The sequence below is a fragment of the Anolis sagrei genome, chromosome 8 (genome assembly GCF_037176765.1).
Source record: "Anolis sagrei isolate rAnoSag1 chromosome 8, rAnoSag1.mat, whole genome shotgun sequence".
NCBI lineage: Eukaryota > Metazoa > Chordata > Lepidosauria > Squamata > Dactyloidae > Anolis > Anolis sagrei.
The window spans coordinates 25,387,114-25,413,963 of record NC_090028.1 but is presented as its reverse complement, the minus strand read 5'-3'; the positions used below and the strand labels follow the sequence as shown (position 1 = coordinate 25,413,963).

Sequence of the window (26,850 nt, the reverse complement as noted above, 5' to 3'; positions counted from 1 at the left end):
CGCCCAATGTTTCACCAATGGCTAAGCTCTAGCTTAGCTCCTGGCTATGCATTTTCTAATGTTTATTAATTGGAATCATAGAGTCCTAGAGCTGGAAGGGACCTGACGGGCATCAAATCCAACCCCATTCTGCCAAGAAGCAGGAAAATCACATTCAAAGCACCATGGCTTCATGGGCTCCAGATAGATGATCTCCATCAATCATGGATTGCACATGGTTGTATATGTCCTATACATAAAATGGTGGCCATGTGACTAACATGCCAAAGTGGCCATGCATACATCACCATTTAATATTATGGGATGTGAGCACTAGACTAGCACTATCTCCTTAGAATCATAGAATCCTAGAGTTGAAGAGACCTTGTGGGCCATCCAGTCCAACCCCATTCTGCCAAGAAGCAGGAAAATCACATTCAAAGCACCCCCGACAGATGGTCATCCAGCCTCTGTTTCAAAGCCTCCAAAGGAGGAGCCTCCACCACGCTTCGGGGCAGAGAGTTGCACAGCTGAACAGCTCTCTCACCGTCAGGAAGTTCTTCCTCATGTTCATTGCATCCCAGTCTCCAGGGCAACAGGAAACAAACCTGCTCCCTCCTCCCTATAACCTCCTCTCACATCTCGGCACATGGCCCTCACCCCGTCTCCTCTCAGCCTTCTGCAGGCTAAACATGCCCAGCTCTTGAAGCCGCTTCTCATAGGGCTTGTTCTCCAGACCCTTGATTCTTTGAGTCACCATCTTCTGAACACCTTCCAGCTTAGAGTCAACATCTGCCTTCAATTGTAGTGCCCAGAATTGGACACAGCATGGTTCCAGGTAAAGTGGTCTGATCAAGGCACAGTAGTATAGAGGGGAAGCATGATTTCCCTGGATCTAGGCTCTGGATATCTATTGATGCAGGCCAAAATCCCATTGGCTTTTATATCTGCTGTATGATATTGGTGGCTCATGTCTAACTTGTTGTCTATGAAGACTCCAAGATCTTTTTCACACATACTGTTACTAGAAATATTCATTTTTAGCTTTATGATTTTCTGACCAGTCCCATTAGAAAAAGCATATCTGTATAATGGAACCTTTTTATAAAATTGTACAGCTGATAGAGCTGCAACCATTAGCTCTTCATGTTAGGTTGGAATTCCTCGTCATCCTTAGCCTGCCAAGTGGAGAGGGAAGGATTTGGGGAGATGTCGCCTGGCAAATAGACAGTCTGATCAGATAGGATCATGACTAAAACTCTCATTCTTTATCAGTCACAACAGTATTTTAAGTTGGGTAATGACAGGTCTGTATGCCACATTTGATCCAGATTCATCCAGCCATTTAAAAGCCTAATAGATAGATAGAGGTGCCATAATTTCTGAAACGGAAAGCTTTAATAGTGAAAGGGAGAATGAACTTGGTCGGAGTCCATGAGCTTTTATCTGCACCATCTTCCGCTTTCGGCGCACACTTCCGAAACGGTTTGTAAATAACCACAACTTGTAAACAATTCAGGACGGAATCATCCATATCAGCATATATATATATATTGTAAAAAAAGCAACATTTGTACAAGCAGCACTCAAGTGATCAATTAAAAGGATGGCTGTCTCATGAAAAAATCCTACGCTGAACAGTAGTAGACTGAAAATGAAATCTTACAGCAAATGTCGACAGGAGCAGGTACAGAATGGATGCATGCAAAGGTACACATATCATAGTGACACCCTACTGTGTGCCAACGTTTAGCGCGGCTCTCCTTCCCTAAGCGGAAGTCGGCTTGCTTTAAATGGAATTAAATGCACGCACATTTAACATACAAGGATAATAAGATTGCTATATTTCAGTGGGAAAGCAGGACGTTTACCTAAAAGATTACTTTTGCATAGGGCGCATCCTGCCTAGAGTAAAATTAAGATCGAGACCCCATGCAACGGACAGGAACCTGTTATCTCTGCTTGGTTTTGTAATCCGATGTTGCCCGGTTCAAACAAAAATAAATAAGCCTGTAATTCGCATGGAAGGAAACAAAAAACCACAGGTCTTTGAGTAAGGATACAGTGCAAACTTTGTTTCCTCTCTTTGAACAAAGGTAGAAAGAGCAATACTTTGAAAAATAAGCTTCCAATTGTCATCCCCAAACGCGGCTCTCTCTCAAGATCTTCAATTGTCACCTCCAGTCCCAACAGTAGGATTGAAAACCAGGCCTTTTTGCTGCAGGATGGCGATGGGATTTTGCAAAGCGTGTCTTAATCTGGAAGATTTCCTTACAGAACTGTTAATTGTTTTTAATTACACACACCCATTAAAACAAGTAAAGCTGTCATGTTTTGAGATATATCTATATATATATATATTAATAATTAGCCATCTGATTTTGATTCTAATCTTCTAAAGTAGCTGTACGAGCAAATTCGCGTCCTCCCTCCCAGACCCCAGTCACCACTTTGCATCAAACCACAAAGGAGTGAAACTCAGCTCAGTCTTTGACTCATAATCATTCCCTTTTCTCTTTGAGGAGCTGAAACAGAACTTAACAGGAGGCAGGGGAGTTGGGGTACTAAACATTTCTGTCCCGATGATTACAGCAAGAGGAACATCCCTTTTATTGGCAAATTATTAACACACATGGTTATGGGTCTCGGGCAAATCCCGGAGGCCTTTCAATGCCTGTATGAATGCATATAGCAGGTCTACGAAGCGGATCTACTCGTCCATAGTGGCATTCGTCTGCTCAATATCCACAAACAAAACAATGAAGTACGATGGGGATGCCCTCTAAGCAGAGCTAGTGTGAGAGCAGGTTGGTGGTGACATCCCTTTCCTTTTTTTTCCTGTCGAAGGGAGGGAGGGGTAAGAACTATCCTAGGCTACAAGCCACCGAGGGGGATGGCTTACGCGGAGGGCTCCACGCCAAACGTTTCCTGGGAGGCGTACACCATGTACAGGAACCCATCCTCGTCCTTCTCGCTCTCGTACACCTCCGAAATGGGCGTCGAGACGCTCACCATGCTGTGTCCGTTCACCAGCAAGAAGAAAGCCTGGTTGGAGTTCAGCTGCAGGCGGCGCCTGGAAGACAAGAAAGTGATCAATTAAAAGGATGGCTGTCTCATGAAAAAATCCTACGCTGAACAGTAGGATCCCTTCAGAGAATAGAAGGGATCCTTTGAATCTATATATAAATAAACATGTAATGTTTGTTTGTGGGTTTAACAGAACTCAAAAACCACTGGGAGAATTGACACCAAATTTGGCCACACGACACCTACTAACCCAAGGAGTGACCATGACTCAAAAATAATTGATTTTGTCATTTGGGAGTTGGAGTTGCTGGGATTTATAGTTCACCTACAATCAAAGAGTATTCTGAACTCCACCAATGAAGGAACTGAACCTATCTTGGCACACAGAACTCCCATGATGAACAGAAAACACTAGAAGGGTTTGGTGGGCATTGACCTTGAATTTGGCAGATGTAGTTCACCTACGTCCAGAGAGCACTGTGGACTCAAAACAATGATGGATCTGCACCCAACTTGGCACAAATATCCCAGATGCCCAAATATGAACACAGATGGAGTTTGGGGGAAATAGATTTTGACATTTGGGAGCTGTAGTTACTGGGATTTATAGTTCACCTACAATCAAAGAGCATTCTGAACCCCACGAACAACAGAATTGGGGCCAACTTCAAACACAGAACCCCCATGACCAACAGGAAATGCTTAAGGCCATCCAGTCCAACTCCCTTCACCAGGGCAAGAAAACGTAATCAAAGCCCTCCTGACAAAGCCATCCAGCCATAGATATAGATAGATATGATTCACACATACACAGATATAGTATCCTAGATTAGAAAGGAACCCCTAAAGAAGGACAAATATATGTTGCATGTTCCAGAGTAGGCAAACCAGACAATCTCCACATCAACACTAATAAAGAAATAGCAAGAAATACTATTTACCCACAAAGAAATTACATATATTAGAAACCAACACATTCTCATTATTTTATTTTCTAGATCACTAGGCTGGGCCACAGCAATGCGTGGCAGGGGACGGCTAGTAATATAATAATAATAATATAATAATAAAACTTTATTTATACCCCGCCACCATCTCCCCAATGGGGACTCGGAGCGGCTTACATGAGACCAAGCCCAAACAACAAATTAAAATAGAATAAAAACCGAAAACGCAAACCGAAAACACAAACAAAACAACATCATAATTACATACATCATATCAATACATAACAATAAAAAAATCAATGACACAATCACGAGTTGTTCTCAACCTTCCTGATGCCCCTCAACCCCTTAATATAGTTCCTCATGCTGTGGTGACCCCCAACCATAACACTACTTTTGTTGCTACTTCGCAACTCTAATTTTGCTACCGTTATGAATTGTAATGTAAATATCTGAGATGCAAGATGTATTTTCATTCACTGGACCAAATTTGACACAAAAAAATGATACGCTCAAGTTTGAATACTGGTAGGGTTGGGGGGGGGGGATTGATTTTGTCAATTGGGAGTTGTAGTTGCTGGGATTTATAGCTCACCTACAATCAAAGGGAATTCTCAACTCAACCTACGATGGAATTGAACCAAACTTGGTAAACAGAACTCACACGACCAACAAAAAATACTGGAAGGTTTCAGTGGTGAATTCTGAGAGTTGTGTTGCTGGGATTTATAGTTCACCTACAAGCAAAGAGCTTTCTGAACTCCACCAATGATGAAATTGAACCAAAGTTGGCACACATAACTCCCATGAACATCAGAAAATATCAGAAGGGTTTGGTGGGCTTTGACTTTTGAGTTTTGGAGTTGTACTTCACTTACATCCAGAAAGAACTGTGGACTCAAACAATGATGGGTCTGGACCAAACTTGGCATGAATCCTCAATATGCCCAAATGTGAACACTGGTAGAGTTTGGGGAAAATAGGCCTTGACATTTGGGAGTTGTAGTTGCTGGGATTTATTGTTCACGTACAACCAAAGAGCATTCTGAACCCAACTAACAATAGAATTGGGTCAAACTTCTCACACAGAATCCCCATGACCAACAGAAAATACTATGTTTTCTGGTGGTCTTTGGCGACCCCTCTGACGCCCCATCACAACTCCCCCAAGGGCCATGGCCCCCAGGTTGAGAAATGCTGGAATATGTTACATTTCAAATTGAAATGTAACATAGGGCTAAAGAGTAAGAGAAACCCTAGAGAGCACATGCGTCTGGCTCATTTTTCTTGAAGGCCATATCAGCAACTGAACAAGAGATTTGGGGAGTAGTTCACCCTGCGTTCAGAGCATTCTGAACCCCACCAATGACGGATCTGGCCCAAACATGTCATACAGTACCCTGGTGATCAATTGGACATATTGAAAGAGTTTGGGGGAGGACTAACCCACCGACGTGGGAGTTGTAGTTCACCCTGCATCCAGAGAATATTCTGAAGCTCCCAATGACACACAGAACTCTGATGCCCAACAGAACACACTGGAGGGGTTGGGGGGGGGGGGAATGACCCACCTGTGTGGGAGTTGTAGTTCACCTTACAGCCATCAATGACAGATCTTGACCAAACTTGGCACACAGACCCAACATGCCCAACTGTGAATACAGAGTTTGGGGGTGATTGCCCTGGGAATTTGGGAGTTGTAGATCACCTCCATCCAAAGAAACTGTGACCCCTACCGACAATGGACCAGGACCACACCTGGCACAAAGAAATCCAATGACCAGTTGAACATACCACAGGGCTTTTTGGGAATTGACCTTGATTGTGGGAGTTGTAGTTCTCCTGCACCCAGAGAGCACTGAACCCAGCCAACTTCGGATATGGCCCACACTTAGCACACAGACCCAACATGGCCAGCTGTGAATACAGGTGGGGTTTGGGGGTGATTGACCCACGATTTTGGGAATTGTAGTTCACCCACATTGTTATGTATTTTCTAATGGGAGCAATCTTCAACAACAAAATGCAAGATTGGCTTTTTTCTAATCAATAGTGTTACTAATTAACTAAATGATATGACCTTTCACCGCAAAACAATGTTTTTCTCAAATAACCTGGGCACCGCCTAGTACCCAAACTTGTAATAATAATAAACTCCACCACAGACATCAGAAGAGCTGCAAGACCAAGCACAAACCATAAGAGTTAAGACAAAGATCCACCCAGAGGAAAAGTGTTCTTGCCAGACATCAAGGGAACCACTGACCACATAGGGAAGCTGATGAAGAAACACAACCTACAAACTACGAGGGTTATCTGGAAAGTAAGGTTCCAAGGCACGTAGCTCTCACAGGGAATTTTCTCGGGGGAAGTTGGTTTCACTGCCGTGTAGTGGAGAGCCAGTGGAAGTGAACAAGCAGGGCTAGTCATCAGTAGCTCATCAACTAGTATAATCTGTTCACTAAATTTGTTGGAGCATGTAAGGAACCAGTGTGTGTGTGTGTGTGTGTGTGTGTGTGTGTGTGAATTTTAAAATAAGTTGCATGAAGTGGATTGATCAGGCTATGCCCGGGAGCAGGCTGAGCCTGGGACTTTTGGTTACTGTTACATTTTTGTTCAGGCTTCAGCTATGCAGGTGCTTGGAGAAGCACAGAGAGACACAGGCAGAGAGAGACAGAGTTTCGAGTGTGCTCTCACTTCATGAACACTCCAAACTGTGAAGGAGTTTATCCACATGGACAAAGAAAGACAATTTTAAATCTCTCATCAAAGGACATTATGTGAGTTGATGCAACAGACCCCATTGTACATATGTTGTTCTGAACTACGAAGAGTAAACTACTTGTTCTTTACTGTTCAACTGTGTGGCATATTTTCCTTCTCTGACAAGGCAGTGAGTGGGCTGATGAATCGTGAACTACACGTGGTTTGTTTTTACATTATGCCACAAAATTGAAGGAACACCTGGGTGGAAAACACTTTTCCAATGACAACGAAGAGGTTAAAATCAAAGTGACAAACTGGCTGAAAAAGGCGGAGGGAAAACTCATCCCACGGATGACAAAACATATTGAACTGAATATTGATTATGTGGAAAAATAATGTAATACCTAGGCTACAACCCATGTAAGTTTTACTAAAATAGATTCATTCTTTGTCTCTTAAAAAATCTTGTAACCTTACTTTTCCAGGTAACTCTCATATATATAGACCCACCAAGAAAATCCAACAAATGCTCCATTCAGCAAAGGACAAGAGGGATCCTCTCGCCGGAGGAGGAAAAGGAAGGGGCCTGAGGCTGGTAGGAATGGTGGGAGTTGAAGTCCAAAACACTTGGAGGGAAGGCTGAAGTTTGCCCATGCCTGGCTTAAATGACGAAGTTCCACAAATATATTACTTACCTGATAATCTTGATCAGTTCGCTCATGTTGACATGATCTGGGACCAGAAATTTAGTTTTGTCCAGAACAGGAAGCTGCTTCTCTCCTTTATACCTTTCAATGATTACCTGTGGAAAGATTACCAAAGTACAGATGGAATCAACAAGCTCTCCGTGAAGCCAGGGATCCTAAACTAGAGGTTTTGTAATCTTATTGAAAATATATACTACGTTTCTACTCACTGGTATCTTCGTTGGATGCTGCTCCCGGATAATTCGGACATCTTCTACTCTTTGCTCTATGGTTAGAAAAAAAAGAGTGAGTTGTGGCAAAAGTGCTTGAATAGGGATTGCCTGACAGCAAATCAATATCATTTATACCTTCCCTCTTTGGAGCCCTGATAGAAAAAAAAAGTTAATTTTCCATAACAGAAGCATACATACAAGCAAACCAGAAAAACACACATCAATTTTCTTGAGTTATTTGAAATACTGTAAATGCACCTAGGGTAATTATTTCTTTTATTTCTCAACCTGTGGGTTGGGACTCCTGGGGGGAGGTGTCACGAGGTGGTGTCGCCAAAGACCATCAGAAACCATAGTATTTTCTGTTGGCCATGGGCATTCTGAGTGGGAAGTTTGTCCCAGTTCTCTCAATGGTGGGGTTCAGAATGCTCTTTGGTTGTAGATGATCTATAAACCCCAGCAACTACAACTCCCAAATGTCAAGGTCTATTTTCCACAAACTCCACCGGTGTTCACATTTGGGCATATTGAGTATTCACGCTAAGTTTAGTTCATATCCACTATTGTTTTAAGTTCACGAGGGACTCAGGACGGTTTACAACAGAGGAATTCATACACAATAGTTTAAAACATCACATCCAATAGTACACTAATATAAAACACATTAAAATACAATCATATAATTACATAAGGCCAAGTCGTCTGAATAAAATCACAATTCATCCCCATCCGTCCGTGTGGTCAAGAGTTATTGACTCACTCATCAAATGCCAGATTCCAGAGCCAGGTTTTCACCAACTCTCTAAAGGTCAGGAGGGAAGGGGCAGTTCTAATCTCCAATGGGAGAGAGTTCCAGAGCCGAGGGGCCACCACCGAGAAGGCCCTGTCCCTCATCCCCACCAGACGCAATTGCGAGGGTGGTGGGATCGAGAGCAGGGCCCCTCCAGAAGATCTTAACAACCTTGATGGTTCATAGGGGAGAATCCATTCAGACAGGTAAACTGGGTCGGAGTCGTTTAGGGCTTTATAGGTCAACACCAGCACTTTGAATTGTGCTCGGAAGCTAATTGGCAGCCAGAATTGGGCCAAACTTCCCATTCAGAACGTCCATGACCAACAGAAAATACTATGTTTTCTGGTGGTCTTTGGTGACTCCTTTGACACCTCATTTCAACCCCCCCCCCCCCCGGGGTCCTGACACCCAGGTTGAGAAACACTGCTCTAAGATCATATAAAACATTTGTTTTTCAGGACTTAAACAGCACCAAGTTCCTGATGACAGACCACCTAGGAAACCCATCTATGCTCCTTTAAGACTAATAGAAAAAGTACTTCAGCATCTTAAATACTGTACACAGTCCACTTCGTACCTTATTCGTCATCATAATATGCATTTGTTTGTGAGAGGCTGCAAGACTGTGCTTTGCTAGCTACTAAGCATACAAACACAGCTGCCTCATGGAGGAAAGGGTGTGGAATAAAATGTGGTAAGAACGTATCTGTTGCTTCTCTTTGAAATTCCCCCCATGCCTTAATAAACACAAGTGAAAGGAGGTGACCACACACTGCTTTGGAAAAAAAACAACAGAGCAAGTATGACCTTTACTTTCGTTTTCAGCAGCCTAATAGCAAAACTAAGCCATGATCTTTGCTCCCTTCGAGTAAACAAGAGGAAGCAGGAAACCTTATCAAAAAGAACAAAAGAAAACAAACTCTACCTTTATTGTCGTGTTTCACAACCTTCCTTAATACAGTCCTTCATGTTGTGGTGACCCCCAAACATAACATTTTTGTTGCTACTTTCTAACCGTAATTTTGCTCCTCTTATGAATCACAATGTAAATATCCAATATGCAGGATGTATTTTCATTCACTGGACGAAATTTGGCACAAATACCTGATATGCTCAAATTTGAATACTGGTGGGGTTGGGACAGCATACACCTAACAACCCAATGTATGTCCTTTACTCAAAATTTTTTGATTTTGTCATTTCAGAGTTGTAGTTCTTGGGTTTATAGTTCACCTACAATCAAAGAGCATTCTGAACTCCACCAATGATGGAATTGAACCAAAGGTGGCACGCAGGACTCCCATGACCAACAGAAAACACTATAAGGGTCTGGTGGGCATGCACCTTGAGTTTGGGAGTTGTAGTTCACCTACATTCAGAGAGCACTGTGGACTCAAACAATGATGGATCTGGACCAAACTTGGCAAAAATATTCCATATGCCCAAATATGAACACAGATGGAGTTTGGGGAGAATAGACCTTGACATTTGGGAGCTGTAGTTGCTGGGATTTATAGTTCACCTACAATCAAAGAGTATTCTGAACCTCACTAACAATAGAATTGGGCCAAACTTCTCATACAGAACTCCCATAACCAACAGAAAATACTGGGTGTGGTGGGCATTGACCTTGAGTTTTGGAGTTGTAGTTCATCTACATCCAGAGAGCATTGCGGATTCAGATAATGATGGATCTAGACAAAACTTGACATGGATACTCAATATGCCCAAGTGTGAACACTGGTGGGGTTTGGGGGAAATAGACCTTGACATTTGGGAGTTGTAGTTGTTGGGATTTATCGTTCTCCTACAATCAAAGATCATTCTGTACCCCACCAGTGATAGAATTGGGCTCAACTTCCCACACATAAACCCCCATGCCTTGAAGGGACTCCCTAAAGCAGTGGTTCTCAACCTGTGGGTCCCCAGGTGTTTTGGCCTACAACTCCCAGAAATCCCAGCCAGTTTACCAGCTGTTAGGATTTCTGGGAGTTGAAGGCCAAAAACATCTGGGGACCTTAGGTTGAGAACCACTGCCCTAAAGCCTCACACACTCTCCCTTGCCCACACATGCACACCACACTGCCATGCGCCACACACGCCTGCTCTCCCCTCCCTGCTCCAATCAAAAGGCCTTCTCTTGGCTGAGAGGCTGGCCAATCACAGTGGAGAAGGGCTTTTTGTTGGAGGATTTGCAGTCTGTTTCCAAAGAGGAAGAGACGGACAGGTGGAGAGATCTTCAGCCTTCTCTGCCAAAGGGGCTTCTCAGACCATCAGAAATACATGGTTTCTGATGGTCTTTGGTGACCCCTCTGAAAGCCCCTTGAGACCCTCTCCCCAGGGTCCTGACCTCCAGGATGAGAAACACTGCTTTATTGAGATGCAGTTGGTAGGAAGAAACAAGAGAACCACAACTGAACCTCATCAGGGTTCCTGAATCACTTTCTACAACCAAACCCAAGGCTGACTGCTAGAACAGATTCCCAATGCTTTGCAATAGCAGACACTAAGGACTCTCCTACTCAGGTCTGGTAGAGGTCACCTCTGAAGGAGTGTTTTAGTCATCAACAGCAGCAGGCAAAATGTGTCTCCATGATGCAACACTAGCCTTTATCTCATCACAACAACAAACTGACACAGCAGATTAAAGGCAGGGAAGTTCATGGATTCTTCTAGTCAGCTTTAAGAAATATCGTATTCAAGTACTGACAAGGGTAACAGAGGCTCACAAAAGAACCATCCTGACCCTACAGAAAAGTACAAGCAGTTCCCAAGTTACAAACAAAACAAGTTACGAACAATTGCCCTCTCTCTCCTCTAAAAAGCTTTTAAAAAACCCATTTATGCACCTTAGCTTATGGAAAAGGGGAGGAGGAGGACTAGTATACCTTTACATTAGTATATCTAGTACACCAATATCATCTGGATAATGGACACCTACCTCAGCTCACTGGAAGCCATAAACTACCTGATGTTCTTAATGCCTTCTTAGTTTAACTTGTAACCCATGGGATTTTGTCATGGTAAATGTGTGTGATGTGTTAGAATATGTTTATTTAAGTTTTTAATTATTGATTATTTCTTGGTTTACTTTATAGCCTTAGAGATTGCTGTGTCTATTGTTTTTGATTTGATTTGTTGTTTGTCTGTTTTTGGCACTGAATTTTTGCCATTTTTTTACTTGTTGGAAACTGCCTTGAGTCTCCTCGGGGAGATAGATAGGACGGGTTACAAATAAAGTATTATTATTATTATGTAGGTTTGTCTTTAAGTTGAATGTGTATGTAAGTCGGATCAGGTACATTTTTAAAGTGTAACTCCAGATATGTATTTATTTATTTACTTACTGTATTTATATACCGCCTTTCTCAGCCAATCGGCGACTCAAGGTGGTTTCCAACAAATCAGTATACATAAAACAATAATATAGATAAAAAACATTAAACAGTATAAAACATCAAAAGCAATAAAAACAACATCATCAACGTCTCATTATTCTCAAGCATTGTCCAGTTCCACTCTCAGGTCATTCGATTTCCTATATTAGCCACTCTGTATTTGTAAACACTTGCTCGAATAGCCACGTTTTAACTTGCCTCCGAAACATCAAGAGGGAGCAGGTCTGATCTCCCTAGGGAGGGCATTCCATAGCCGAGGGGCCACCACTGAGAAGGCCCTGTCTCTCGTCCCTGCCAAACGTGCTTGTGACAAAGGTGGGACCGAGAGCAGGGCCTCCCCAGATGATCTTAAAGTCCTCAGTGGTTCGTAGGGGGAGAATACATATATGTATGTATACACACGCAGGGGAAGTATACATATATGTATGTATACACACATACACACTGTTTCCCTAAAAATAATACCTACCCTGAAAATAAGCCCTGGCATGATTTTTCAAGATTTTTGAAGATGCTCAAAATATAAGCCATAGTTCAAAAATAAACCTAGTTACAATTAAATAATATATATCAGTTTGGAGAAAAAGACATCCCCTGAAAGCAAGCGCTAACACATATTTTAGAGCAAAAATTAATACAAGACCCTTATTTTCAGAGAAAGGAGGGGGGAGGGACGAAGAGAGAGAGAGAGAGCATGCTTTAGAGGTCTTTGGACCACATAAGGAAGGGTTAACACCTCTGTGATGTTTCCTTGTTGTCTGTGAGATTTCACCTTACTTTCGGTTTCTGTCCCTGTGAGAATTCGATTTTTAAAACTTTGGCTTGTTGTGGAAACACAGATTGGTGAGAAAGCTTCAGTAGAGACACTTTTTATCAGAAATATTAAAAAATTAACGATTTTTTAATTACAAAAATGTGAGTCAAGCACTAAAAAATTGAGTAGGCCAAAGCCTGTTAAAGTCAATGGCTAGTGTCCTCCTGAGGAGTGTGAGGTACACCTCTGTGTGAGAGAAGCCTCGTGTGAGAAAGCTCCAGTGTGAAGGCTGCTGCATGTAAAGCTACTATGTGTTTGCTTATTTGTGTTATGTAAACCTAGTTCTTGTAAATAGTGCAACCATATTGCTTTACTACAAAGAAAAGCCTCCTATGGAAGAGATAACATTGATCTGTGTGTTTTTGTTCTTTTTATCACTTTGGGCTACTGGTGCTGTGTCACGCTGCTGCTAAGCTACTCTGCTGTACGTTTATGAGGAGGGTCTTTTGTTAAGAAGGCCACTCTCCCAACACTTCTCCCCCATGATAATAATGAATTTCACTCTTTTAGGAATGAATTTTCCTTCTCTTACTTCCTGTTGTCTCTGCCACATCGTTCTTAACTAGGAGTCATTTGTTAGTCGGGTGTTTGTAACTTGGCGACAGCCTATACGACAACTTCCCATCTAAGAAAAGGAAGGTTTGGACTAGAAACACTGAATCCCACACAAGAAACATTCAGCATCTATGAAGGAGCCTTATCAGAGAGTATACATAAGTTATGCTCCATTAAGGCATCCATCACCCTTCTAGAGTGTCTTGACAATTGATAAATAAAGGAGAGGCCTGACCAGACCTGTAAGTGCTGTAAACAGGGAGGTGGAGTGGGGAGGAGTGCTAAAGAGGCCGCCTGCCAGCCCCACAACAATGCCCTGCCAGCCAGAGAGGAAAAGGCTGGCACACATGGCCTGTTTACTTCTCCTCTGGCTTTCCAGCTCCAGGAAAGCCAGTCAAAACAGGCCAGGCATTCTTGCGGCATTCCCAGCCGTCACAGCCTCATCCCTTTGCCTGTCTTCACTCTTGGCCTTCTCAAGTCTGTTTGGAAGTAAGGGTAGGATCAAGCCTAAAGGAATCAACAAATAATATGTAACTGGAGTGGGAGGAAATGAGGACAGCAGGAGGGCATTCGCTCCTTTTGAGAAAGGAAGTTTGAAAGACAGTCAGGACGCCCTCCTTGCCCTCATTACTATTACTGATTATTGTCATTACTGGATTGCTGTGCATTTTCAGGGCTGTCTAGCCATGTTCCCAAAGCATCCTCCCCTGACATTTCACCCACATCTATGGCAGGCATCCTCAGAAGTTGTGAGGTCTGTTGGAAACTAGGCAAGTGAGGTTTATATATCTACTAGCTGTACCCACCACGCGGTGCTGTGGCCAACCTTCCCTCTTTCTCTCCTTCCTCCCTCTTTCCTTTTCCTTTTTCCCCCCTCTTTCTCTCCCTCCTTCTCTAACTTTCTTTCTTTCCTTCTCTCTTTCCCTCTTTCTCCCCCTCTTTCCTTCCTTCTCTACCCTTCTTTCTTTCCTTCTTTATCTCCTTCCCTCCTTCTTTCCTTGCTTCTCTCCTTTCTTCTCTACCCTTCTTTATCTCCTTCCCTCCTTCTTTCTCTACCCTTCTTTCTTTCCTTCTCTCCTTCCCTCTTTCTCTCTCTCCTTCTCTACTTTTGTTTTTTTTCCTTCCTTCTCTCCTTCTTTCCCTTCTCTCCCTCCTTCTCTCCTTCCTTTCATCTATACCTCTTTCCTTCCTTCCTTCCTTCTTTCTGTGTATGTTTTGTGTGTGTATATGCATATATGTGTGTGTATATATATATGGTTTTGCACATGCGTTGCAATGTATTTTTTTGTTTTTTGGTTTTTAAAGTCTTTTCTGCTGTGTTTTTCAGTGTTTTTTATGAGTGATGGTCACTCGTTGGCCTGAGAGGTGTCTTGTGTCCAAATTTGGTGTCAATTCGTCCAGTGGTTTTTGAGTTCGGTTAATCTCACAAACGAACATTACATTTTATTGTCGAAGGCTTTCATGGCCAGAATCACTGAGTTGTTGTAGGTTTTTTCGGGCTATATGGCCATGGTCTAGAGGCATTCTCTCCTGACCTTTTGCATCCTCTGAGGATGCATCACTACCTCTGAGGATGCTTGCCATAGATGCAGGCGAAACGTCAGGAGAGAATGCCAACTCAGAACATTACATTTTTATTTATATAGATGGAATGATGTCCAGGATGAGAGAAAGAACACTTGTCTGTGAATGTTGCAATTAGTAAGCTTGGCTAGCATTAAGTAGCCTTGCAGCTTCAAAGCCTGACTGCTTCATGCCTGGGGGGATTCTCTTTTGGGAGGTGTTAGCTGGCCCTGATTGTTTCCTGTCTGGAATTCCTCTGTTTTCTGAGTGTTGCTCTTTATTTACTGTCCTGATCCGAGAGTTTTTTAAATACTGGTAGCCAGATTTTGTTCATTTTCATGGTTTCCTCCTTTCTGTTGAAATTGTCCACATTCTTGTGGATTTCAATGGCTTCTCTGTGTAGTCTGACATGGTGGTTGTTGGGAGGCTACTCAATGCTAATCAAGCTGGCCAACTGCAACATTCACACGTGCCTGAAACAGACATGAGTTCTTACTTGATTAGTTTACAACAGACTTCACAACCTCTGAGAATGTCTGTCATAGATGTGGGTGAAACATCATGAGGGAATGCTTCTGGAACATGGCCAGACAGCCTGGAAAACTCACAGCAACCCAATGATTCTGGCCATGAAAGCCTTCAACAACACATTGTCATTACTGTTTCCTCTCTCATCCCCTTTACCAATTGCTATTATTACTGACTCCTCTCTCATCTTCCTTACTCATCATTACTGATTCCTTTCTCTTCCTTCTTAGTTATTATCATCATTACTGATTCGTCTCTCTTCCCCTTTACCTATTGCTATTATTACAAGTCTCTCATCATTCTTATAGTCACTATCATTACTGATTCCTCTCTCATCCTTCTTAGTGATTATTATTATTATCAGCAGTACTGATTCCCTCTCTCTCATATAATCATTACTGATAATGATCATCATTACTAATTCTTCTCATTCTAATCTTAGGTGAGGGCTTTCTTAGGCCCCTTCCACACAGCTGTATAAAATCCACATTGAACTGGATTTTATGGCAGTGTGGACTCAGATAACCCAGTTCAAAGCAGATATTGTGGATTATCTGCCTTAATATTCTAAGGGCCCTTCCACACAGCCCTATATCCCAGGATATCAAAGTAGAAAATCCCACAATACCTGCTTTGAACTGGGCTATCTGAGTCCACACTCAGATAACGTGGGATTTTCTGCCTTGATAGTCTGGCATATTTATTTATTTACAACATATGCCGCCCTTCTCACCCCGAAGGGGACTCAGAGCAGCTTACAAGGTATACATTACATACAATATATTATATTATTAGCATAGTACAATATCAGCATTAAACATTGCTATATTGCACCATACCACTATATTGTAATATTATTAGTAATATTACATGTAATACAAATATATAATTATCTATATAAATAAAAATAATGTTCGTTTGTGGGATTAACATAACTCAAAAACCACTGGGCGAATTGACACCAAATTTGGACCCAAAACACCTATCAGGCCAATGAGTGACCATCACTAATAAAAACACTGGAAAACACAGCAGAAGAAACTAAAAAAGCCAAAAACAAAATTACATTACAACACATGCACAAAACCACATATATACACAAACACACATATATTCACAAACATACACATACTCATATACACACACACAAAACACATAGACACAGACTGGGCCACAGCAATGCGTGGCAGGGGATGGCTAGTATCTATATAAATAAAAACGTAATAAAATAAAAACACTGGAAAACACAGCAGAAGAGACTTAAAAAGCCAAAAAATAAAAAAAAATACATCACATCGCATGGGCAAAATCACATATATAAACACAAACACACATATATACACATATACACAAATATATATATATACACACAATGAACATATACACAGACTGGGCCACAGCAATGTGTGGCAGGGGATGGCTAGTAATATCATATTATTAATTATTAATTATTATTATTATTACAACATTGCCTTACATTATATATAGGGCTGTGTGGAAGAGCCCTGGGTCATATGGCTCTACGGAAGAGCCCTTAGGCGAGGAAAACACAAAGGTGGTTTGCCAACACAAATATACCTACTTTAAAAACTTTAAAAACAACATTTAAAAAAACATCTTTAAATTCATGACATTATGGTATGGAATCCTTGGATTTATAGCGCACTGAGAAACGGTTCAGGATCTTGTAAAACAAGAATTCCCAGCATTTCATAGCATGGAGCCATAGAAATTCAACTGGAGTCAAACTGAATTGATTCTACAGTATAGATCAGGCCTGGGTCAACTTGGGCCCTCCAGGTGTTTTGGGCTTCAAATCTCAACATTCCTAACAGCCTCAGGCCCTTTCCTATTCTCCCTCACCTGCTTCAGGTGGAAATACTACACAGGGTCTTCTCTGATCACAATCTAGTGCTGCTAAAATTAAAGGGGAGACAATGGGAAAATAAATTATCCATGTCAGGCTTTAAACCAGGCCTGGGCCAACTTGGGCCTCCCTCCAGGTGTTTGGGACTTCCACAATTCCTAAAAGCCTACAGCCTCAGGCCCCTTCCTTTCCCCCCTCAGCCGCTTAAGCGGCTGAGGGGGGAAAGGAAAGGGCCTGAGGCTGTAGGCTTTTAGGAATTGTGGGAGTTGAAACACCTAGAGGAAGGGCTCAAGTCGGCCCAAACCTGGTGTAGATGCAGCTATGTCTCCCTAATTTTTCTAAAACAGCAACAACCCTGTTGCCTTCCTGAGCAGCAACAACAACAACACTGATACCTTCCCGAGCCTTCTTTCAGCATCCCTATTAATGCAAGTAGAGACAAATATAAAATCCCATTATACCTTATAATAAAACCTTCCCAATATAAAGCCGGTTTGAAAAGAAAATGAAACCGAAAAGCAGTACACTCTTTTCACCACCACAATTGAAGAGAGATATTGACAAACTGGATTGTGTCCAGAGGAGGGTGACTAAAATGATCAAGGGTCTGGAGAACAAGCCCTATGAGGAGCAGCTTAAGGAGCTGGGCATGTTTAGCCTGAAGAAGAGAAGGCTGAGAGGAGATAAGATAGCCATGTATAAAATGTGAGAGTAAGTCACAGGAAGGAGGGAGCAAGCTTGTTTTCTGCTTCCTTGGAGGCTAGGACGCAGAACAACGGCTTCAACCTACAAGAAAGGAGATTCTATCTGAACATGAGGAAGAACTTCCTGACTCTGAGAGACGTTCAGCAGTGGAACTCTCTGCCCCAGAGTGTGGTGGAGGCTCCTTCTTTGGAAGCTTTTAAACAGGGGTGATTTGAATGCAATATTCCTGCTTCTTGGCAGAAAGGGGTTGGACTGGATGGCCCATGAGGTCTCTTCCAACTCTGATTCCCCTTTTTTCAGCCCAATCCTGAAATAATAAAACCTCCCAAATATAAAGCCCCAATACACCCCTATATATAAGAAAACCTTCCCAATATAAAGGGGAAAGGGCAGTACGCTCTTAAAGAGACTGTACTCTCTTTGCCACCTTCCCCTTTCGACCCTCCCCAATATAAAGCCCCAAATACCTTTGTAATAAAATGGTCTCAATATAAAGCTGCTTTGAAAGGAAAAACTACCCAAAGTACACCTTAAAGAGACAGAACACTCTTTTCAACTTCCCCCTTTTCAGCCCCAAAAGCCCTTCCTTGACCCCCCTCCCCAATATAAAGCCACAATACACCCCTATACATTAGGAAACCCCAATATAAAGGTGCTTTGAAAAGGAAAAAGGGCAGGACGCTCTTAAAGAGACAGTACACTCTCTTCACTAATTTCTCCTTTTGACCCTCCCCAGAATAAAGCCCCAATACACCTTATAATAAAACCTTCCCAATATAAAGCTGCCTTGAAATGGAAATGAGCCCCAAAATACACCTTAAAGAGACAGTACACTCTTTTCAACTTCCCCCTTTTCAGCCCCAAAAGCCCTTCCTTGACCCCCCTCCCCAAGAAAAAGGACAGGACGCTCTTAAAGAGACAGTACACCCCCTTCCCCTTTTGACCCTCCCCAATACAATGACCCTTAGAAACAGACAAAACCTTAACCCACGCTAGGCCTCACTCTTCCCTTCAAGGCCAAAGGCCTCAAACAGAAGCCTAGGCCCCCTCCCCTCTTCCTCCCAATCCAGACATTCCCAAACCAAGCCTTTCCCTTTCCCCACCGAAGCTACGCCGCTGCTTGAAGCTCTTCTCCGCAGGCATCCTTCCTCCTTTCTTCCTCCTCCTTCTCCTCCACCACAACAAGCCCTGTCAGCTGACCCAGCGGAGACCCCGCCCACTCCGGAGGCCACGCCCACTCCGAGGCCCGCCACCGCGCCTGCGCCAAAGGGAGGGGGAGGAGGGAAAAGGGACAAGGCGCCTCCCCGAGGTCGCTCAGGCGCCTGCGCGGAATGGGGAGGGTGGTGTGCGAGCAGCCGCAAAGCCGGCGCGGTTGCGTCACTGCGCACGCAACGTCCTCGTTGCCGTGGTAACGTCAGCTAGGAGTTAGGCTTCTGAGCTGCTTGTAGGCCCTGAATTGAGTTTGCCAGGGTTATTGTTCTTATTCGCTGATAGTAATAGTTGTAGGTGTATAACTATAATAATAATAATAATAATGATGATAATAATAATAATCTATCTATATATAAATGCTCTGTGCATAATGAGTACCTTACAAACAAAAGAACCAATGAACGAAATCACACCAAATTTGGCAACAAAGCGTCTCACAACACAAGGAGTGACCATCACTCAAAAAATTATGATTTCGTCATTTGGGAGTTGTAAGTAAAGGTAAAGGTAGTCCCCTGACATTAAGTCCAGTCATGTCTGGCTCTGGGGTGTGGTGCTCATCTCCATTTCTAAGCCGAAGAGCCGGCGTTGTCCGTAGACACCTCCAAGGTCATGTGGCCGGCATGACTGCATGGAGCGCCGTTACCTTCCCGCTGGAGCAGTACCTATTGATCTACTCACATTTGCATGTTTTCGAACTGCTAGGTTGGCAGAAGCTAGGGCTGACAGCGGAAGCTCACGCCGCTCCCCGGAATCGAACCTGCGACCTTTCGATCAACAAGCTCAGCAGCTCAGTGCTTTAACCCACTGCGCCACTTGCTGGGATTTATAGTTCACCTACAATCAAAGAGCATTCTAAACTCCATCAACGATGGAATTGAACTAAACTTGGCACACAGGACTCCCATTATTATTATTATTATTATTAACTTTATTTGTACCCCGCTAGCATCTCCCGGAGGACTCGATGCGGCTTACACAGGCCGAAGCCTCAAACACAATACAATAGAGAATATAACATCACAACAACAAGGCAAATCAAACAATAAGCAAAATAACATAACACCGCAATACTACACAAATCAAACAATAAGCAAAATAACAACAATGGCAGTACATCAGGACATTATTAAAAATTGGTTCGGCCGGCGCACTGGGGTACAAGGATTAAAAGTGCTGAATGGCAGGAGGTACGTAGGGTTAAAAGTGCGATGTGCAGCGACAATTTGTTATGCTAAGGTGCTACTAGGACTTGGGTGGGGATTCCTAGTCTGGGAAGGCACAACGGAACAGCCAAGTTTTTAAGTTCCTTCTGAAAACGGCTAGAGTGGGGGCCATGACTAACAGAAAATACTGGAAGGGTTTGGGTTTGGTGGGCATTGACCTTGAGTTTGGGAGTTGTAGTTCACCTTCATCCAGAGAGCACTGTGGACTCAAACAATGATGGATCTGGACCAAACTTGGCACAAGCACTCAATATGCCCAAATATGAACACAGATGGAGTTTGGGGGAAATAGACCTTGACATTTGAGAGTTGTAGTCACTGGGATTTATGGTTCACCTACAATCAAAGAGCGTTCTGAACCCCACGAACGACAGAATCGGGGCAAACTTCCCACAGAGAACCCCCATGACCAACAGAAAATACTTAAGGATATCCAATCCAACTCCCTTCATCAGGGCAAGAAAATGTAATCAAAGCCCTCCCGACAAAGAGCCATCCAGCCATAGCTATACATAGATAGATATAGATAGACAGATAGAATTCATGCACACACAGATATAGTATCATAGACTTGAAAGGGACCCTTAAAGAAGGACAATGACATGTTGCATGTTCCAGAGTAGGCAAACCCGACACTCTCCACATCAACACTGACAAAGAAACAACAAGAAATACTGTTTACTCACAAGCATAAAGGAATTACATATATTAGAAACCAACACTTTCTCATTACTTTATTTTCCAGATCACCAGACTGGGCCACAGCAACGTGTGGCAGGGGACAGCTAGTATCTTATATAAATACAAAATGTAATGTTCGTTTGTGGGATTAACGTAATTTAAAAACCACTGGACGAATTGACACCAAATTTGGACACAACACACCTATCAGGACAATGAGTGACCATCACTCATAAAAACACTGAAAAACACAGCAGAAGAGAGTTAAAAAGCCAAAAACAAACATTACATTACAACACATGCACAAAACCACATAGAATCATAGAATCAAAGAGTTGGAAGAGACCTCATGGGCCATCCAGTCCAACCCCATTCTGCCAAGAAGCAGGAATATTGCATTCAAATCACCCCTGACAGATGGCCATCCAGCCTCTGCTTAAAAGCTTCCAAAGAAGGAGCCTCCACCACACTCCGGGACAGAGAGTTCCACTGCTGAACGGCTCTCACAGTCAGGAAGTTCGTCCTCATCTTCAGACGGAATCTCCTCTCTTGTAGTTTGAAGCCATTGTTCCACGTCCTAGTCCCCAGGGAAGCAGAAAACAAGCTTGCTCCCTCCTCCCTGTGGCTTCCTCTCACATATTTATACATGGCTATCATATCCCCTCTCAGCCTTCTCTTCATCAGGCTAAACATGCCCAGCTCCTTAAGCCGCTCCTCATAGGGCTTGTTCTCCAGACCCTTGATCATTTTAGTTGCCCTCCTCTGGACACATTCCAGCTTGTCAACATCTCTCTTGAATTGTGGTGCCCAAAATTGGACACAATATTCCAGGTGTGGTCTAATATATACACACATATATACACAAACATACACATGACGTCGAGCATGCCCCCCCTAACAAGGGATGGTGACTTATAGTTCTGCAAAGGACAAAGGTACCAGACTGCGCAATAGGGGTTAAGTCTTAGTCACATTGCCAAGGCACTGACAACAACAAGGACCCCACGAGGCTTTTAGGAAACGGCTGGATCTTGGGACTTCTGCACTTCGTGAGAGTTGTAGTTTCCCAAGGACCAAAGTGTGAATCAGTTGCAGCACAGCTGGGGTTTCATCTGCCAGCCTTCCCAATGATCATGGACTCTCTGCCTGCATGTCTTGGACTTCAGTACATACTATCTCCCTCATGAACTTTCCTCAAAGACCTTTTAAAACTAAATAAAGAAATGATTTTTATTATTAAATATCTGGGATGGGGACGGGATGTTTCCTGTATGAATTATATATTGTTTGAACATGTATGAAATATTGCTTGCCCCTTTGCCTCCCCCCCTGACTTTTGCCCTAGAAAAATGTGACCAGGGACTGTTAAGATGCCTGAGGGAGAGCCAAGCTTCCTCGAAACCAGCCAAATCAACAACCTTTTCGATGGACAATAACAATTCCCTGGCAGGCAGGGAAGTTTCTTTGGACATTTTAATTTAATCACAAAGGGGCGAGACTGGCCCCAGGGGTCTTCTTGCCCGGCTCTGTTTGTTTCATCCAAAAGCCCATCAAAACCAACACACCTTATCTGATCCTGGAAGGGAAAACCTGAATCAAATGGTTATCCCTAAATCACTGATCCATCACAAGAACAAAAGAACTGGTTTCCTTGGCTGGCTGATCCCTCGGGCACAGGACAGTAGAATGTCATCATCCTCTCTGGACACAATGCCCCTCTTCCGTCCTGCCTCCCTCTCCCTGATTTGCTAAGGAGCCGAAGAGGGAGGGAGTTTTGAAACTTTCAAACCTCTATTTTGGAGAAAGTGGGTGCTTATGCACGCCTCATCCATATGTATCTTTAGCTATTAAAATCTGTCATTCACCCTTTCCTTGTAATGAGACCAGTACTATGTTTAAATAAACAATTATTGCAGTTGTGTCTGGTTCGATCTCAATATTGGTTATAGTTAAAGAACTTCAGATAAGCTATTGGTTTTGTAAAATTCCCTCCACAAACATTTAGCCATATATGAGTACTTTAATGCATCTCCACCTATGAACTGACTAGGACATTAAGATCGTCCGGAGAGGCCCTGCTCTCGGTCCCGCCTGCGTCACAAGCGCGGTTGGCGGGAACGAGAGACAGGGCCTTCTCGGTGGTGGCCCCTCGGCTATGGAATGCCCTACCCGCTGACATCAGACAGGCTCCTTCGTTGCTAGCGTTCAGGAAGAAGGTCAAGACGTGGCTCTATGAGCAAGCGTTTGGCTAAACGGTGCAACTAAACTTAAGAAGACGGCATATCGAACACTGGAATGGCATGAGGATATTGAGAAACGGATTCTGATTGTATTGAGGCGTTGATAGGATAATTAATTGTTGTTGTCTGTTGTTTATGATGTGTTTTAACCACTTGTTATTGTTATGATAAATTGCACTGTGTAAACCGCATTGAGTCGCCTCCTGAGGCTGAAAAATGCGGTATAGAAATAAAGCAAATAAATAAATAAATGTATTCAGGGTGCTGCAAATACATTTGCAATGTTCACATGTTATACTAAAGCAAAGAAGTGCATGAGTTGTAGTCAGCTATGTGTGTGTATTCCTACTCCTCCTTTCTTACATATGACTGCGTGGACTGTCTCTGACTTGTCCAGTTTTGTTTCACGTTTAACTATGACAAGTTTTGAACACGCTAGTTTTAAGCAGTGATTTCTAAAGTGTTAACTACAGTTGTGGGGTTTAGGAACAATGCAGACTGTGATAAACTGTCAGTGGAAGTAAACGCTTCTAAACGTGTCCTCCTGGCTTCAGGAGACTTTTCTGTTAAGAAAAATGAAGTAATTATAAAAAAAATCAATCAACTGTACATTTAAAACAGCTTATATGGGCTGAGAATTGCAAAAACTGGGCGACTTGGAAGGCGCTGAACAGACTGCGCTCTGGCACCACGAGATGCAGAGCCAACCTTCAGAAATGGGGCCACAAAGTGGAGAGTCCACAACATGTGAGTGTGGAGAAGAGCAAACCACTGACCACCTGCTGCAATGCAACCTGAGCCCTGCCACATGCACCATGGAGGACCTTCTTGCAGCAACACCAGAAGCACTCCAAGTGGCCAGATACTGGTCAAAGGACATTTAATCAACTACCAAACTCACAAATTTTGTACTCTGTATTTTATATTTTTGTATTTTGTCTGTTTGTTTGCTTTGTTCTGTTAGAAATGTAATATAACTGACTGGTTGCTGATGACTCGATAAATAAATTGACAGGTGGCTTGTCCTATGAATGCAAATTATAACAGGAAGCCACCCTGCTGCAAAATCCCAAGCCTGGGATTGCAAACCAACATTTAATTCAAAGCAAACAAAATTGGAGCTCCTGGAACAGCTGTTCCAGAACAGCTAGTATCTATATACATAAAAATGTAATGTTAGTTTGTGGCATTAACATAACTCAAAGAAACCACTGAACAAATTGACCAGAAATTTGGGCATAATACACCTAACAGTCCAACGAGTGTCCATCACCCATAAACACACACATATATACACATAAACACACACACAAAACCCCAGCGGAACAGACTTAAAAACCCACAAAATACACCATATATACATACACACATACAAATTAGAAGTGAAAATTTTAAAATTATGATTATGATTATTATTATTTATATCTTGCTTTTTCTTTCTTCAAAGAGACCCAAAGCAGATGTTTAAAACCAACATAAGTGTACAGCTTGAAATTGAAAACATACAAGCATCAAAGTAGAATTAAACAGGAGTACTGATGTTTCCCTCTTTGTTGTATGCATTATAATATATGTGTTTTAATGACGTTGTGATTTATCTTCACTAAATTGCAGCCCACATTGAGGAAAGGCAGGGAATACATTATTATTATTATTATTATCATCATCATCATTATTATTATTGTTATTAGCCATCCCTTGCCACACATTGCTGTGGCCCAGTCTGTGTATATGTGTTTTGTGTGTGTATATGTTGCGTATATATATGTGGTTTTGTCAATTCGTCCAGTAGTTTTTGAGTTATCTTAAACCCACAAACGAACATTACATTTTTATTTATATAGATGATGATGATGATGATGATGATTATTATTATTAATTTGCGCTCCATCAAAACATAGTCAGAAAGTACTTCGTCCTGAAGGCTTCAAATGACTCTGTTGTTTTTGCCCTTTTTGGAATGTGTTTTGTTCTTTTGCTGCTACTCACTGGAGTTAATATTTCTTCATTCTCTTGCAAATAATAATACTTAATTACAGATTACTCAGCCAAGTTATTTCCTGTGACTCAAATACCTCTGCATTATAATACAGGCAATTCAAACGTGCATCCTTGCATTCTGATGAAGCCGCTCACCCGGTTTATCATGATCAGAAGTTGTTTGTTTCCACTATTGCATTTACTGGCTAGAAGAAAACTGGAAAGAGAAAAGAAACCCAGGGTTAAATTGCCAATGTATCTCAAGACATCATGGAAGTTGTAGTTTTGCAAGGTCTTTATGCTTTCTCTGCCAAAGAGTGCTGCAAGTCCCAGGCTCCCATAGTATTCTGCTGTGTTGGTTAGTTAAAGCGGTGCTAAACTGCATTCATTCTAAAGCACAGACACACCTCTGGCTGATTAATTTATTTAGGATTTAGCTGGCAAGGAAGTTAATATTTCACTCACTTTATTGTTGAAGGCTTTAATGGCTGGAATGACTGAGTTTTTGTAGGTTTTCGGGCTGAATGACCATGTTCTAGAAGCATTCCCTCCTGACGTTTCGCCTGCATCTATGGCAGGCATCCTCACAGGAAGTGACTATTTCATTCACTTGTTTGTTTGTTTTCATTTCAAGAATATCCAAAGCCATTAATTTTTATCTTTGTATATTTTAATATTTGTATATCCTTTGTTTCATCTCTGTTTTGTATATTTTAATACATATTTTCTAGAAATACGTTTCAATGTGTACCGTATATAGAGTATAGTAATATATTGAAATAATAAAATTATAATGTAATAATACTAATATATTATATATAATGTTAATAATGTAATATAATATAATAGATTATATATACACTGATGTTGTACATTATATTATATTTTAGATAGATATAATACTAGTATTGTAGTATATGTATTGTGGTATAATAATAAAGTAAAGGTTTCCTCTGACATTAAGTCTAGTCGTCTCTGGGACTCTGGTGCTCAAGACCTGGCGTTGTCATTAGACGCCTCCAAGATCATGTGGCCAGCATGACTGCATGGAGAGCTTTTACAAAGCTGAGGCTAACAGCAGGAGCTCACCTCGCTCCCCGGATTCAAACAGCCAGCCTTTCGGTCAGCAAGTTCAGCAGCTCAGTAGTTTAACCCACTGCATGTATAGTACAATATAATAATATATCATAATATAATAATTGTATATTATATATTGCATGTAATATTACTAATAATATTGCAGTACTGGTATAGTACAATATAGTAATATATAATACTAAGTTTATACTATGCTAATAATATAATTATATATACATATAATATTGATTATAATATTATAATGCAATACAATATAATAATGCAATATAATAATGTATAATAACATTGCAATATAGTAATACTATATTAAACATAATTACGACTGATAATATATAATATATATAATTAAATACTGTTTTATTCTTGAATATTTGTATATTTTGAGTTGTAATGTTTTTGGTTGTGAGCCGTTTTGAGTCTCCGTGGAGAGATGAATAAAGCAGGATTTGTTGTTATTTCTATCCCACTTTTCTCCCTCACGGGACCCAAAGTGGCTTACAACATATTAAAATAATGTAAACAACAATTAAATGCATCAATAATAGTATCAAACATACAATAACAATTTAAACAACAATAATATACATTCACATTCTTGTGGCATTATGTCAG

General features: G+C 41.8%; 1 protein-coding gene across 1 annotated transcript; it reads right to left on the bottom strand.

Annotated features, from left to right (window-relative positions):
• Window positions 1-1,512: 1,512 nt before the first annotated feature.
• On the bottom strand, window positions 1,513-19,034 carry MAP1LC3B (microtubule associated protein 1 light chain 3 beta). Its single transcript, XM_060788496.2, has 4 exons — window positions 18,905-19,034; window positions 7,576-7,631; window positions 7,355-7,461; window positions 1,513-3,052 (listed from the first exon to the last, which is right to left on the bottom strand). Exons 1-4 carry the CDS (start codon window positions 18,942-18,944, stop codon window positions 2,878-2,880), a joined length of 378 nt encoding a protein of 125 aa, XP_060644479.1. The 5' UTR covers window positions 18,945-19,034; the 3' UTR covers window positions 1,513-2,877.
• Window positions 19,035-26,850: the final 7,816 nt, after the last annotated feature.